The sequence below is a fragment of the Penicillium diatomitis genome (genome assembly GCF_028827545.1).
Source record: "Penicillium diatomitis strain IBT 30728 chromosome Unknown utg000012l_segment0_segment0, whole genome shotgun sequence".
In the NCBI taxonomy this organism is placed as follows: Eukaryota; Fungi; Ascomycota; class Eurotiomycetes; order Eurotiales; family Aspergillaceae; genus Penicillium; species Penicillium diatomitis.
In genome coordinates, this window is record NW_026623184.1 from 1,204,503 (window position 1) to 1,220,676 (window position 16,174).

General features: G+C 51.8%; 5 protein-coding genes across 5 annotated transcripts; 2 read left to right on the plus strand and 3 right to left on the minus strand.

The window, feature by feature from the left end:
- Positions 1–4,989: 4,989 nt before the first annotated feature.
- On the plus strand, positions 4,990–7,040 carry N7539_008321 (putative bZIP transcription factor; the record flags this gene model as incomplete). Its single annotated transcript, XM_056937921.1, has 3 exons — positions 4,990–5,438; positions 5,522–5,791; positions 5,891–7,040. 3 exons carry the CDS (start codon positions 4,990–4,992, stop codon positions 7,038–7,040), a joined length of 1,869 nt encoding a protein of 622 aa, XP_056787013.1.
- Positions 7,041–10,044: 3,004 nt separating this feature from the next.
- On the plus strand, positions 10,045–11,172 carry zrfA (high-affinity Zn(2+) transporter ZRT1; the record flags this gene model as incomplete). Its single annotated transcript, XM_056937922.1, has 1 exon — positions 10,045–11,172. The coding sequence occupies one exon, from the start codon at positions 10,045–10,047 to the stop codon at positions 11,170–11,172; it is 1,128 nt and encodes a 375-aa protein (XP_056787014.1).
- Positions 11,173–11,347: 175 nt separating this feature from the next.
- Positions 11,348–12,228, minus strand: N7539_008323 (uncharacterized protein; the record flags this gene model as incomplete). The annotated part of the gene is made up of 2 exons (XM_056937923.1): positions 11,348–11,608; positions 12,202–12,228. 2 exons carry the CDS (start codon positions 12,226–12,228, stop codon positions 11,348–11,350), a joined length of 288 nt encoding a protein of 95 aa, XP_056787015.1.
- Positions 12,229–12,876: 648 nt separating this feature from the next.
- Positions 12,877–13,161, minus strand: N7539_008324 (uncharacterized protein; the record flags this gene model as incomplete). The annotated part of the gene is made up of 1 exon (XM_056937924.1): positions 12,877–13,161. One exon carries the CDS (start codon positions 13,159–13,161, stop codon positions 12,877–12,879), a length of 285 nt encoding a protein of 94 aa, XP_056787016.1.
- A 1,398-nt stretch (positions 13,162–14,559) lies between these two features.
- Positions 14,560–16,078, minus strand: N7539_008325 (tetratricopeptide repeat protein; the record flags this gene model as incomplete). Its single annotated transcript, XM_056937925.1, has 7 exons — positions 14,560–14,590; positions 14,656–14,720; positions 14,817–15,123; positions 15,181–15,274; positions 15,357–15,396; positions 15,471–15,808; positions 15,847–16,078. 7 exons carry the CDS (start codon positions 16,076–16,078, stop codon positions 14,560–14,562), a joined length of 1,107 nt encoding a protein of 368 aa, XP_056787017.1.
- Between the last annotated feature and the right edge of the window lie 96 nt (positions 16,079–16,174).

A 16,174-nucleotide genomic window follows, 5' to 3' on the forward strand; every position in this document is an offset into this window, starting at 1 on the left:
TTGTTAGGCTCCCATTTGGCTTTTGTCTGTGCGGATCAGGTTAGCAATCCAAGGGTGGGTTGGAAGTGCGATGTTATTGGGGTCATCTTTCGCGCAGAGATGGTGGATCAGATCCATGGTAGTTAGTGGAAACAGGATATACAATGCATGATTGGCGAATCGAGGCTCTGTGAAGGATTCAGCAGTGGGCTGTGGGGAATCGTCCGTTTCTGTATGTACATGAGTACCTACAGTCTTGTACGTACGTGGTGTAGCGAGTTCGTAGCTACATGCCCCAGTGCATACATACCGGGGTGGACGTTGTATGGAAGGTAGATTCTAGTCTCTTCACTAATCGTAGGCATGGTACTAGATACTTATGTCTACCAGCCCGACGGAATACTCCACGGATGACTATAATGTAATATTGGGTGTACTTGACTCATCACGGCACTGAGGTCAATCTCCAGGTAGAGACACGAGGCAGTACCAAAACGACTCTCATGAGAGAACATGCAGTGATAAGCTGAATACTTCCAAGCAAGCAGAAAATTGTTTGGAATCCTACTACCACCACACCCCGACAGGCTCAATATTCTCCTTTATTTGCCTGATACCCACTTAAGCGAATCAAGAATAGGGCTGCTGTTCGTAAACGATATTCAGCCTGATAAACCAAAAACCCGCGATAAGTAGCAAAGACACCCACGGGAGGAAGAATTTCATCGTCATGATATAGGTAAATATAAACCTTCAAGCCGTGCGAGCCTGATTCTGCACCCAAGAGGCAGCACGATATACCAAGATGCTCTCTCAGCCAGTCGTTCTCACACCAACACCGGCGCAGTAACTTTAGCCTCTCTCTCTCTCCCTTTTACTCTTAGACCTGAAGAGCAAAAGTGCAAAAGTACCAAAGCCTAATGTTGATAATCTGCTCACCACTATTGTCATCAGGTTTCCACAAACGGCTTCAACCTCATGATCATGCACGTGCTCCCGTCTATTCAGCTTCAGTCGCAAGTACCGGAAATTCTTCGACCGGCGTGATTCTTATGCCCCGCTAGAATAAGGTATATGAGAACTGCACGTGTTACGGAGGAGTACTTAATAGTAGTATCTTCGAAGGGCGCGGCATAACTGCGCCATTCATTTGGAAATGGAAGGAGCATGACAAATTTCATTAGCAGCTGTTAGCCATTCACACACGCATATGACTCGCACCCGTACCTACCGTACATGTCAAGTTTTGTTTATGAGGCTCATTTTGCTAAAATACTACGACTACATAGTTGATGGCTCGAGACACTTTGGGCTCGCTTAGCTGGCCGACGAAACCACGAATTTAGACGCAGGATTTTGTTGCGAGACAGGGCTCATCCCAGTCAAATGACAGTCAGAAAGCATACTTCATGGCCTAGACTGGCTCGGCAATGTCGAATCTTGAAACGCATGTACATCCTCTGAGCCTACAGGATCATCGGACATGAGTGCAACATGAGGAAGATTAGTAGAATCGGGAGACTCACGGTCCGCGTGCGGCACTCGTCCGGGACCCGGAATCTAGATCGCCATTGGTTGTAATGGGCGCTTTCACCGCCATCTCTGGCGCGCGCTTTGGGCTGAGGCAGCTTGTCAGATTGACTTGGCCTGGACGAGACAGATGACGAGGAGACTCTGTGGCCGAGTGAGATGGGTAGACGGGTAACTTGACCTGGTGAATGGGTCTGGTGCCGGGGACTAGTTGAGGGGGGAATGATCGGCTTGTGCTTGGTATCGTTGGCTGAAGCCATAGCCGCGAGGAGAGGGGGACTGGGCCTGAGGGTCTGCTCGTACTATCTATAGAAGTCGAATGGGAGTGTATGTGATCAGAAGGTCAAGTCAACCGAGATGATACTTGTTCAGCGCTTAGACATTCGCTTCAAGTGTCTGTATCGCCGCTGTACATGTACAGCCTGTGCAAACTCATGAGGGGTGGTACATGTCTGCGCGTCCATGAAGGCGCACTCGAGAGGTACCTCGTAGGTATACGGTGCAGTGCAGGTCATACTGTATTGTAGTGAGAATCCGTCAAGATTATATCGGTGCGGAAGGCGAAACCGCCAAAATGACGATGGGACGGACAAGATCCGGATTTCGTCGTCCAATGTCATCATCGTTAGACACCCAGAGATCCTGGGCAGTGGGCAGTGGGCAGTGGGCTCTGGTAGGAGTGCAAATCTTAAATCATGTCCTCGCTCTACGACGGGGGGAAAAATGCTAGTCTCTGCCCGTATTCGAACTGGAAAGGACCAGGACCAGGGTCCCTGAAGATGTGATACGTTGGTAGTCTGCCCTTTCAGAATTGAGCACGGAAGAGGGTGGTCAGGCGGCCATGAAGAGCAAAGACCAAAGCAGACAAGAAGCGGGGAGAGAAGGGCAGGAGTTGTCTCGGGGATACTTGGAAGTTGGGGGAGCTTTACAGACGTGGGATGAACGGAGGAATGGAGGGGCTGAGACCCATCAGGTGCCCAGGCTGCCACACGGACCTCGAGGTCGAAGTCTCTTGTCTGCAGGGGTAGAGAGTACCGAAGGGAATCCCTCATGGAGCCCTGGAAACATGTACCCAGTACAAGCCACATATAAAGCACGCCTCGTCCCGTGAGCGAAGGACTGGCTTCGGGACCCAAAGGGCGTCTGGTGTGGTTTGACCGCACCAGTCAAACCAGGCAGAAAACAAGCGGTGACGGGCCAGCCCGGTCAAGCATCACTGACACACTGACACCTCCGAGACCTGCCCGGATCCCCCTGGGTCTTCTTGGACCTCGACTGCCAGTTCCCTACCCACGCAGGCGTCTGGGAAGACCCAAAGCGCGGGAGGGGGCGAGCAAATGACCAGGGAGGCAGCGAAGCTATGGCGTGTATCGACAGACGGCAGAAATGATGCCCCTAGCCACCACTCACCTCGAGTGTGACGAGCTTGAGCGGCGTACAGTAGTACATGCTGGAGGAACTCGGATGCCAGGTCTCTCACGCGTCTGATCGGAACGTGAGTCACGTTTCACATCTCACCCAGATGGGTTGGGCTCCAATAATTGCGCCGCGGGAGTGACTCTGCTCCAGTGGCCTGCGGTCCTCTCTTTTCCTGCACTGGACTGTTGAACATGACGATAAACCATGGATACATCGGTCGCCCATCGGCTCTGGTGGATCACCCGCGGGCCGGACCACGTTTGGCCCCATCCGAACCACTGAACCCGGTCAACGGTGCATCCTGGCAGTGACCACAGTGACCAAGAAGACCCTCCGACCATGGTGACTATCGCTCACCCCGACTTCAGATATCGTCGTGGGCGCATGGGGAACATGTCGCAAGGCACGGGCTCCTCCGTGGTCCCTTGGCCAAGTCCGAGTCTCTCTCAGGCTGGCTGACCCTACTGGCGACCCCCGAAAGGGGAAAGAACGGAAAAAGTAAAAGGAAAAAAAAAAAAAAAAAAAAAAAAAAAAGGTCAAGGCAAAACAGGACCAGCCAAAACTCATCGCGCGGTCTCAGCGGGCCGCCGGGAAATACGATCGATAGGCTCTCGATTATCGATAAGCCGACCACCGTGAAAGAGTCCGTCCTGCTGAGATGCCCTGGTAGCACCGTCAAACGGTCAAGGGAGGACGGGGAACGCGCCCCAGTCTTTGAGCAAAGGTTGTCGGTCCCTTGACCACATCAAGAGCCTGCGATCTCTCATTCTCGGACAAAGTCCCGAGAGCACATGCTTGTCACATTCACGATGAGCTCGATCCCGATGGCACCTCGTATCAGAAAAGAAGAAAGAGAACACAGACGAGTAGGTGCGAGGGTGGGACATGAGGGATCCGACAGCCAGTTGATCTCAGGAACCAGTCCCCAACTTGCAATCACCAGAGCATATGTGGTGGACGCTTGACCCGATCGTCTGCTCCATCTCGTTGGGCTGATCTCTCAAGACGTTCCCCTGGTCGATGATGTCGAGCCCGTTACCGACTCACACTCGGCCTGATCTCGAGGAAGCGACCTCCGTTCAAGTCAGCTCCTCTCGTCACCGTAAGGCAGTAGTCATCTCAGTTGTACCCTATTCTCTGTAGTCCCTGTCGCTGTCGGCCCTTTCCTCCTCCGCTCCCCTCTACCATCACGATCCGCGATCCGCAAATGCACGTCTGCCCAAGAGGGGACAAAGCAGCCAATGGCCGATCAATGACTCGACCAAGGAACCTCCCTCCAGGCTCGCGCAGACCATCGAAGGTAGTGGAGACTTGACATACACAGCCGAAGTGCCACTAAGATGCTGCTAGAAGCAGGTACCTGATACAGAGCGTTCTGACGACCTCCCGAAAGAGAGTGTGCTACAATTAGCCTGTGCCGCCCGCCAAGTCCGTGCGGATCTTCTGGAGAAACAAAGTGGGCTCTGTTTCTCTATAAGGCGACGGCGCTCTTCACCATGACAGCGGACAGCTAACATCCGATGCAACATTGGTCGATTGCAACCTGCAAACGAACAAACTAGATCTACAGAGCAGAAAGCCGCTGGAGAATCTTTCATTCCAGTGGCCACCAAAGCGGCTCCGTACTATATACTTGAGAGCATCTTTCGCCATTCGGTCCAAGAATCGTCCACACTCTCAACAGCGGCACATCATTTTGCGTGTACACCCAGGCTGGTCACAGTACTTCCAAGCCGGATGCCCCCCTCCCCCCACGAGGCACGCCCCCATCCCAACTCTATACAATCTGATCCACAGCCCTCTTTCCACTCGGTCGGCCCTCCCATTTGATCTTCCTCATCGGTCAAATTCGAGATCCTGACTCCTCAACTCCTTGCGCTTTCCTCCTCACTCACTCACACACATACTCTCTCTCTGTCTCTTCTGTTGTTCTTTCTGTGCAATCATAGATCTATATACCGCACTGATTTCTGTCCCCCTACCCCACCCCCCGCCTCTTGATTTGTGACTGCGGCGCATCGCATCATCATCATCGTTCCTCGATCACACCGCCTCTTCCAGATGGCCCGATACGCCCAATATGACTTCTATCAACAATCCCCGGCGACACTAGATCTACCGCCATCTGAAGATGAAGAGATGAGTGTCCTGGATGATAAAATTCTGGATTCAACCTCTCCCCATCTGTCCGATCCCCACCGACCCTCCTACGATGCAGATGCAGCCGCTTTCTCACATCGCAACTCCATCTGGTCCAGCTACTCACATGCAAGTTCCGACCAGTCGCATTCCCATCCACGCTCCTCCAGTCTTCCGCAGGCCATGCTCGACTCAACGGGAGCACCATTCATGCCGGTCGACGGTCCTCAGCCGTACATGCCGCCGCAGGCCACATGGGCGCTGTCCCGCGACGGCTCCGGGTCCTGCACGCCTACGGCCTACGAGCAGTACTCGACAGAATCAGAGCAACCGGTGACTTCTGGTCCAACCTTTTCAACGGGGGCTGTTGGGTCCGTGGGTGTCATGCCAATGGGATCAGTCTCATATCGAGGTGCTGGCGGCGTCGTGAACTTTGCGGCACCACCAGGCACAGGGGGGTAGCCATGTCCCCGCAATCCAGTCAGGGCTGGATGCCAGCTCCCATCGATTTGGATGCAGCTGTCATGGCAAAGAGCAATGCCTATCGGACGGACCCGACGATGGCGTTGAGGCGAGATGGGATTCGCAAGAAGAATGCACGTTTTGAGATCCCGGCTGAGCGAACTCTGAGCAACATCGACCACTTGATCAGCCAATCGACCAACGAGGAGGAAGTGAAGGAGTTGAAGCAGCAAAAGAGGTTACTGAGGAATCGCCAAGCAGCGTAAGTCATCTTTGCGGAGAGAAGGGAGAGCAACCCGTCTGGGTTCGACCGGAAGAGTGGGCTAGAGCCGCCGGTACTGACTAATTTTGGCCATGTTAGTCTAGATTCACGCCAGCGGAAAAAGTTGCATACTGAGAAGCTGGAAGAGGAGAAGAAGCACTACACGCAAGCCATCAATCAGCTTGAAGAGATTGTCTCGAGCTTACAGAAGCGTGAGGCCGATTTACTCCGTGAAAAGAACGAGTGGATGGCTCAGCAACAGCAAATCGCCGCCTATCTCGAGAGGGTCGAGATGGAGAAAAACGAACTGATCCGCACACATACCGTTGAGACTACAGACCTGAGAAAGAGGAACAACTGTCTTCGTGAGATGGTTGAGAAGCTGGAGCGTGGTGGGAAGGGTACCATGGCTGACCAGGCCCAGCTTCACATGCAGGCCACTGACTTCACTGGCTTTGATCACTTTCCGATGGACAGTGGCCACTGGGGTGACTTTCACATGTCGAATGGCTTCACAATGCAAGATACTGTCGCTGCTTCTTCTCACGGTCATGGGCAGAATGACGGCCGTGTCGACGATCCCCACTCTCAATTACAGACCCACAACCAGTCCGAGCGCTCAACCGACAAGCCTGCTGCGGCCGACTACCCGTTCAGCTGGAATGCCTTCTACATGTGTCTCTTATTTGGTGCATTTATCGCGTCCAATGCTAATAGTAACCTCGGCGGACATTCTCTCCCTCAACTCTCGGAGGAATATCGTGCCGAGTCGGCCAATGTCCTCAAAGCCGTTCTGGCCTCCAATCCATCGGATCTCGGCCAAGGCTCTATTGTCACGGCCTCTGGTTCTGCACCTCGGGCTTCCATGACCGTGGACATGGGCCAAATGGGCTCTGGGACCTCGCATCACGCGAGACCCTCGACCCTAGAGGATCTTCATGCCTCTCTCGTCCTTCCCACTGCAGAGCAGGAGCGTGCACAGGTTTTTGCTCTCAATCCCGATCAGTACAATACCATGACCACCTTTCAAGATGACGGAACGTCTTATAAAGCGCAGCCGTCGATTTTGCAATCCAGGCTGGCAGCAATGCAGCAAACTGCGACGCAGCATCGTATGCACGCCGGTGAGGACGTATATTCCCGCAGCTTGATGTGGGACCGGGTCCCCCAGAAGGTCATTCAAGACTTTCGTCGGATGGTGCAGGAGTTTGGCGGGTCCCCAGTCAAGGATGAGATGATGGCCTTTTAGGGCACAAGGAGTGACTTGGGGTCCGAGATTCGAGTGTCGAAGGCCTCGCCCGTCAATCTCATGGCCCTCCACGGTCCCAACAGGGCGACGTGTGTGTTACCTCCGACGTGCTCTGCGCGCAGATACCAAGTCAGGCTTGCTGCAGCGAACTACGCGAACGACAGAATCTTGTGGATTCCAGACCACCTTGGGAATTTGCCAAAAAAAAAGTGGTACTGCTGGAAGCTTCTTCTTGTCTTTTCCTTTGTACTATTTTTCTTTTCTTCTGTCTTTCACCTCCACTCTTGATCGTTGTCGGTTGGAATGCGTCACACGAAATTCTTACCCAACTTTGCGTCATTTTGACATCTTTCTCTTTTCTTTTTCTTCTTGCGATGTGGTCGAGTCTATCGCAATTCTTCTGATTACCTTGTGTCTTCTAGCGACGAATATTTTAGCGTGATTGGGATCGGCTATTGATCTATGGTGCTATTGATTCTTTTTTTTTTTGGTTGTTGACAAGAGCTTATGAAATGTGGATGATATGTGTGATGACTTGAGGGTGAAATTTCTCATGAACGCAGGAATGAATCAGGGTTTGATGACAATGACTGAGGAGGACGTTGAGTCTACGGCCGTGTATGACGAATGGTCTAAGCTGCCCGTCTCTGTTCGAGTGTGAACATGATCATGACTGATGAATGACGAGAACCAGAATTGCCGGTTTCTGTTTCCTGTGGAGGCAATACAGATGTTTCTCGTTTTTTTTTTTTTTTTTTTTTCGCTTCTTTTTTCGGCGGTCTGACTTGCTCCCTCCTTTTCACCGTGCTCCTGCCAGCTTGCGGATATCGTTGAGGCCAATGTGGATTTGGATGCAACCCGCGCGGATGAGCTCGAGCTCGAATACGTGTCTCCAGTCTTTCTGGTACAGAGTCTAGGTTCTCCTCTTGGGCATTCTCGGTTAAATCCGTTGGCTTCGCTCTTGCACGCAGAGAGGGAGAACGTCGTGTCGAGAATCTCCGAGCGTGTGTCTCGGTGTGTACAGCCCGGAGGACCGTGTTTACTTGTTTATCTCGTTCATCTCCCTGGGTTGCTGACTGTTTTATTTTGTGTTTTATTTTTCTCATGTTACCTAAACCACCCCCATGATGTGGACCTGGCGGCAACGTCCTGCAACGAAGATGATGACGATGTGATACGATTGACTATTGAATGAAGACATCTCCCGGAGTCTCTCGATGAGACCGACCTTGTACAGCATTTACAAAGTACAAAGTGCACAATACCTTACAGGCATGCAGCATCATGATGATGACCGACGATCCACCAGCTCCCACTGACTCACACTCTAGATGCTCGAGTCCGTAGTATGTTCTCACTTCCAACTTGCCGGTCAATGTTGCCCATCGCGTCCCGTGCCTGACTCGCTGTGCAGTGTGTGAGTGGACACGATCCAGCATTGTAAACGTCTACCGTCTTCCACCGGCTCGCACGGGTCAACCGTGTCCGGGATGAAGAGATGACGACTATTTCTCTTCGTCGATCTCGGCCAAAAAGAAACCTAGCTCGGACGCCGGACTACCTAATCTGGCCACATTTTTTGGTGTAGGTCGAGTATCAGCGTGATGGAAAACTTAGTATGTAAAGTGGATTGAAGAATCCACACACCTCCATGTTCTCGAGCATCTCGCATTCTCCGAGGACGAAGGTCCTTGCGATGGGGGACATCCATTGATCCGTGAGTCCACATATTCACCACATCAACTCCAATACCGAACTACCGCGTCAAGGTTCCTATCAAGGTCCCCAGTCTTTTTTTCTGGTTACGTCCACCATGCCACCATAAGAGCCTGCCATTTCTGGTCTAGTTGGTCGCCTTGGGATTCTGCCTGCTTACTTGTCGGGTAATGGATTCTTTCGGGTGCTTTGAAGTGAACGAGCTGGGAGGACCTTGGGGGTGAAAGTCCATTTTGGGTGGACTCTCAGGAGGATGTGGTTCCCGTGTTTTAGCCGCTCGGAAGAGTGACGGAGTATGGAACATCGATTCGAGAAGAAGAGTTGCCCACCGACGCCCGAGCTTCTTTCCTCTTCCAAGGCGAGAGGAAGGAAGGCAAGCCCCTAAACGAAAGATGCATTACTACATGTCGCTCATCGTCAACTCAACCATCGTTCTGGGGATACTCTACCTGTTCGTGTCCAAGGCTCGCCCGGATCCCACTCTGCGCGTGGCACAGGCACAGGGTTCAACAGGTCCCCTGTTTCTCTCTGCTTGCATGGCATGTGATTCTGCCACTCACCACAGTCCATAGCTTAGGTAGAATCTCTCCCCCACAGCAATCTCACTCCTCATCCCTCTCACACATCGATACTGCTGCCCCTACCGTAGCCGTATCTCATCACTCTCGCATATCAATCCGGAAATACAAAGTTGTTTATTAGATACTATCTTTCCTGCTTCTCCTGGTCCCCCACATAAAGGGGACCTGCTGTTTCCCTGTGTGCCAGAAGCCAGGGTGGCGCACAAAGAGGGTCCAGAACGGTGTTCGCTTCGAAGCGAACACTCCCCAAGGTCCTCATGGCGAGCAGGCAGACTCGTTCTGGGACGGTTCCTTTGCGAAGAGCCGTGAGTCACTTGGAACGAGGGGAGGAACGAGAGTTATTTTGATATTTCTGGTTTTTTTTTTTCGATTCATTTTTTTCTAGGTATTAATGTTTCTTTTCAAAGCTGTGCAAAATTTCTGGGTTGAGGGGTTTAAATATCGTGGTCTGCGCCGGTCTGCATTATAAGAGTGGAAAGTGACCTTCTCATAGATCTATCAGATCCATTTCGTCTGTTTTGATTGAGCTGGTGAGTGGGTGCAGAGGTTTTTGTCGTTGCTAGGATACACCTGCCTAGAGCCTCGCCTCAGTCCTTTGCTTGCTGTCAATATAACTGGCGATCAACACGAGAGGTCGGCCATCTTTCTATCAGAAATCCTGTTTTATCTCTGTTCACTCAGCCCTACCACAGCCAGAGCCGATCGCCATGGCCACTTTTGATCCTCACAATGTCAATCTCGACACGGTGGATCAATCCCAAATCATCTGCTACCTCGCTCTCGGTCACAACGAGTACAACGGCTCCCTGGGTGCCCGCGTCTCATCCATCTTCGTCATTGGCATCGTCTCCTCCGTCTTCACTTTCTTCCCCGTTGTTGCCAAACGGGCGCCGCGAGTACGCATCCCTCTTTACGTCTACCTTTTTGCCAGATACTTCGGTGCAGGTGTCATCATTGCCACGGCCTTTGTGCACCTGCTGGATCCCGCGTACAGCAGGATCGGATCCCAGTCTTGTGTCGGCATGACCGGCCACTGGGGCGACTATGCCTGGTGTCCGGCGATTGTCCTCTTCTCCCTGATGATGGTCTTCCTGCTTGACTTTGGCGCCGAGCGCTACGTCGAGAAAAAGTACGGTATTTGTCGCGAGGACCCCGAACCCATCATGACAACAGGCACCCATGTGCACCAAGTCGAAGCGCAGAACCCAGATCGCCCTCCTCCCCATCCCAACCCCCATCCTCATCCGCACTTCGAATCACCGAGCGCACCTTCGTCGCTCGAGACCAAGGAGAAAAAAGCCAACGACATCGAGACCCTATCCTGCGACGACAGCATCATGGTCCGCTCCTTCCGCCAGCAGATCTCCGCTTTCTTGATCATGGAATTCGGCGTCATCTTCCACTCCGTCATCATCGGCCTGAATCTCGGCGTGACAGGTAACGAGTTTGCAACGCTCTACCCCGTGCTTGTCTTTCACCAGTCCTTCGAGGGTCTGGGGATCGGCGCCCGAATGAGCGCTATCCCCTTCCCCAGGGATAGTCCACTCCCGTGGCTGCTATGTGCGGCCTACGGCTTGACCACGCCGATTGCGATTGCGGTTGGGCTGGGTGTGCGGACGACGTATAATCCGGACTCGTTCACGGCGATGGTGGTGGCGGGTGTGTTGGATGCCGTGTCGGCGGGGATTCTGATCTATACGGGGTTGGTGGAGTTGTTGGCGAGGGATTTCTTGTTTGATCCGCATCGGACGACGGATGATAGGCGGTTGACCTTTATGGTTGTTTCGCTGTTGTTGGGCGCGGGGATTATGGCTTTGTTGGGCAAGTGGGCGTAGTCTAAGCTTGGGAACGCTTTGCTTTGTACGTTCTGTTGGATTCGGGTTTGAGATCTTCAGACTCCGTTCTTGATATTTGGACTGGAAGAATGATCTGATTTGGTATGGGAAAAGTTTGGATGTATGGGGTAGACTTGACTTTGATTTGTGATTGATTGATTGTGGTTTGTACTGATCAATTCTGTGTCTTTTGAGATTTTGCGACAAAATACCTATTCTTCTTCTTCTTCTTCTTCTTTTTCTTCTTCTTCTTCTTCTTCTTCTTCTTCTTCTTCTTCTTCTTCTTCTTCTTCTTCTTCTTCTTCTTCTTCTTCTTCTTCTTCTTCTTCTTCTTCTTCTTCTTCTTCTTCTTCTTCTTCTTCTTCTTCTTCTTCTTCTTCTTCTTCTTCTTCTTCTTCTTCTTCTTCTTCTTCTTCTTCTTCTTCTTCTTCTTCTTCTAGGACCAGCTAGATTCTTTTCCATTTCTGCTGCAGACGTATAGGCGAGGGAATCCCTCCTCATTCGTCCTCCATTCGGAAATCTTGACCCAGTTCTAATACGCGCGAGTGATAAACCTGATTCCTTCGGAGAGACAGTCATCAAACTCCAGTCAAGCTCTTGGAACAAAGTACACCAGACTAAAAAGTAATCTGTACTGGCAAAGTCACCCTTCATTCTTCATCGATTGATTGAGAGACGAGAGTTGGTTTCCATCGAATCACTGGGTCCCTTGACTCCCTCCCGACGGTAAGTAGCTTCGCGGTATCCTTCCTAGCATGACTGCTTAGGTTAGAGCTCCGGTACAAGACTATGCACAACCCATATACTCTATTAATACACCGATTCACGAAAAATACCTTGCGCTCATTCAATTTGTCAAATCGTATGGCGAAAAGTGTACGTGCTGAGGAGAGTGTGCTCTGTACTTTCAGCTGTCTTGGCTCACAAAGACTGGACTCTGGTCCTGAGATCCTGCATGGCCTCGCCTACATCTCACACTTGTATCTATTCATTTAGGGCTGCAATCGTACATCCCAACTTGATCCTCACATTGACCCTGATGATGACCGCCTCCATGTCATATGGTAGTTGTCTCAATTGTCATCCAGAATATACAACAGCTCCCCAAGGTTGTCTGCACTCGAGTCCCACGATCTAAGTCTTCCTCTGCTTCGAGTAAGGAGGAGGTGCCCCGTCCGCAAACCGAGCATCTGCAGCTGCACCAACATCTGCACCATCGGCCCTCCTCTTCATCCTTCGTCTTTACCGTCTCGCCCCCAAGAACCCCATGAGTCCAAGCAGTAGCACACCTACCGGCACACCGACGCCAATCCCAATCTTGGTAGCCTTGCTCATCGAGTGATCTCGAGGTAATTTGAGCGAATCCGGCACAATCGGGACTATTGTCGACTCTGACGCCGTGGATGGGATCTGAATGGCGTCCACGGTGATGGCTCGCACGGTGGTGACTGCTGAGAGGGTCGGATCCGAATATGTGATCGTCGTGGGAACGTTGTATGTTTTTCCGCAATAGTTCTGCCCGTTGCAATCGAAGCCTCTGATGCCAGGTAGTCAGGTCGTTGTTCGACTTGCATATCCGTCTGAGGCAGTTCGAACTGCGAGGGAATGATTTCAGGTGGAGAGGTCTTGGACGAGTACTCACTCTGGACAACAAATCCCTGTCATTTCTTCCCGCTGTGTGGCCGTCGGCAGTGTACACGTCTTCTAGTTGTAGGGACATCGGCCGGGGCTAAAGTATACATCGGATTTCCAGCCATCTGGACAGCATTCGTTGCCGTAGGATCCTTGGCATGCCTGCATCAGCGCAGGGTATCCAAGCCATTTTCCGGGATTAGGCGTTGAGCACGACGAAGGCGCCGTGAAGGTTGTGGTCAGGGACCCGCCGTTTCTGGCGGTGGTGTCGATGTGATTGACGTAGGAGGTATCGTAGTATTGTCCGGAGACTACGAGGATGGTGAGCCCCAAGAGGGCACTTAGGTGTTGGAGCATGGCTTGTTCGAGGTTGTCACTGAGGTGGTTCTGACGAATGCTCTTTATGTGTTGGGTTGTCGTATACCCACGAGCATGAGACTGTGCTCGATACAATCCCCGTATGGCATAGACTTTGCTGTGGAACGGTTGTCAATATTATCTCCAAATAGATGTCCCAACGCAAGTCGACCTCACTCTCAACCCGCACTTATATACTCCAGACTCTTTCTCTGCTTTGTCCGTTGCATCACCGTCAATCCAGTCAACCCGACCTACCAGGCATAGTAGGTAGCAGGTAGTAGGTAGTAGGTACTGGTAGCACCTTACATATTGACCTGCCGATCTATGCCCCGACCTCATGGCGCCAAGAATCCGCCTTGCCCTAACCTTCGCATCGCGGTGTTTGATTTCCACTCTTCGTTTCACACCAACTGCTATCAACAGTCCCAACTACCATCAACATGAGGCAGAGCCCATCAGCCTCACTGGATCGGAGTCGATGCTCGGGCAACATTGAGAACCCGTCGCCTAAGTTTGCCCGGCGCTGATATGCACCCGTCCCTGCTGAAGATGTGCCTGGGGGCGACAGTAACCTTAATAGGCTTTATCTCACGAATTTGTGGCTTGTTGCGCTAAGCACGGGGCGATTGTGGATGGATCGGTAAGAGGTGGATGCGCGGGTGTATATACGCCATGTTCTTTGCCCACGGTTTAGGGTGACTCGGGTGTGTGGGTATGAGTGTTCATGAAAGAGATTGGTGATTGAAAGCTACGTGTGCTAAGGTTGTGAGTAAAGTTGGTAAGGTAGCTGGAAGGAGGATGTACTATGCACATGACGAGCGGTTTATCCCACATGACGAGCGGTTTATCCAGACGAAGACGGGGCTGAGATGGAGACGCGTGAATAAGCCGGTGAACTTATATACTTTATACTTCGTAGTTTGCAGTCTCGCACTCTGTTAGTACTCTGTACTACAGGGTGTCAGAGTCTGTAGTAGTGTTTTCTGTGGCCGTGTCTCCGGCGCCTTGTTTAGTGCAAACTGGAAGTCATGACCAGAGGTGGATTAGTACACAATTTCGCTATTAGTACGATCCATAGATGACTTGAACAACTAGATTATATGGCTCGATCATCCTTCTCAGGTGAATTCTCTGAACACTGATCTCCCAATTTCGGACACTGGCGGAGTCACGAAGCGGGTGATCTTTGGAGTTTGATGCTTCATCAGAGCCACGAGTTTATATAGCAGTCGGCCGCTACACGGCAAAAGAGACAAATTGATGCAAAAGCAGGTGCTCATGCCACGATAGTCATCAAGCGATTCAGATCTCTTAAAAATTCATACACCGCTCTCGGGCCCCATGCGAATGTCGCCATGAAATCGTCCGTGCGGAGCTACCTCATGAGCTCCCTCATTACTTGGGGTTATACTTATCCTTCCAGATCCTGAAAGAATGACATGTTAGCATGTCGACTCTGGGCGACCATGGTATTCTACCGCTGCAACTTACCAGGAATTTCCAACGGTAGGATTACCATTCTCTTCGGCGAGTCGATAGTACTTTGCCGCCTTGAACTACACCACCAAAGAAACGTATCAGTATGGTTTTCGCAAACCGGCCAATGATCATCGATCATAAATCATTGGATACGCCGACTGGCATCCACTCACTTTATCCTTCTTCCCACCAAACCCCTCGAGGTAGCACCAAGCTGCATGGTCCATGGCATCGGTGTCTCCCAGATTAGCCGCCGTCTCATAGTATTGTCTGGCAGCAGCGGGATCTCTCTTTACACCCCAGCCCATGCGGAAGCAATTCGCCAGCTCAAAGATAGCGAGAACCAGCTCGCCCTTGGCTTCTCCACCTTTCTTCATGCCTGCACGAAGTGCCTCTGACTCAACAGCTGCCGAGTTGGTCGCCGCCGCCGAAAGATACTCGACGGCGCGGGTTTCATCCTTTGTGCACCCCCAGCCATGTCTGATGCCGATTTAGTCGCATATTCTGACCGATACATATTTATGGGACAACACCTACCGCAGTGCTAGACCGTACAAGACTTGGCTGAGTGCGTTGTTGTGTCCATTGGGATCAGCCAATTGACCAAACATTGCCGTAGATCGCTCCAGGTCTAGACAATGGACGTCAGACAAAGCTTAGAATTGCAAGAAAGTGTCCTGTAGATATAAGAGCGCGATGGTCTCTTCACTTACCTCCCTCCTCGTGTAACCTAATCGCTTCCTGAATGTTGACCTGTGCGCTGTCAGCAATATTGCCGATATGTGGAGCAACCTTGTCTGCCCGTCAGGTCCCTTGTTCCAACGTACATCATCTTGATGGTCGCCAACCCGACTTTGACTAGAACTTCTGGATCTGGAGGACCCCGCGTCCGGAACAACCAAGTCCCCCTGCGAATACACGGGAGATGCATGTATCTGTCCGAAATGGGGATTGTTCTGCACCAGTACCGTCGCCCGCTTCTCCCACTGAGCCTCACGCTCTTGCTTATCTACCGCCTGATCATCCTTAATCTGGGGTAGCCCTTCTGGGATGTTCGTCGATGACTCTTGGGAGACTCTGCGACTGTTTCGGTGCAGCAGATTGGACAGGCGACGCTCGCGGGAACGGGGGGAGACGGCGTCGAAAGCGATTGCGATGAATTGGACTTGGGTGAGAAAAAGCTGCGGCGGCTCGTGGTCGGACTCTCAAGGGGGGACTCTGTCGTCAACGCCCCGGTGGACGCATGTTTCTCTCGACTAGGCGGAATAATCTCCTCCTGACCGAATGTATCGGTGTGCAAGAAGGTGATCTCCGGGGGCGGCGGTGGTGGCGGAGATGAGCGACCACTCTGTGACTTGCCGCTACCGGCTGCAGATTGTAAAGACTTTTCAGTCAGAGTGTTACGTCTGTGTAGAACGTTTCGCAAGGACGGCATCGCGGGAGATTGTTCTTCAACAATGCTTCTCGAGTCGAGACAATTTTGGGAACCTCCCAGCTCAAAGCTACGCTATGCGATGCGGGCGCAATGCGG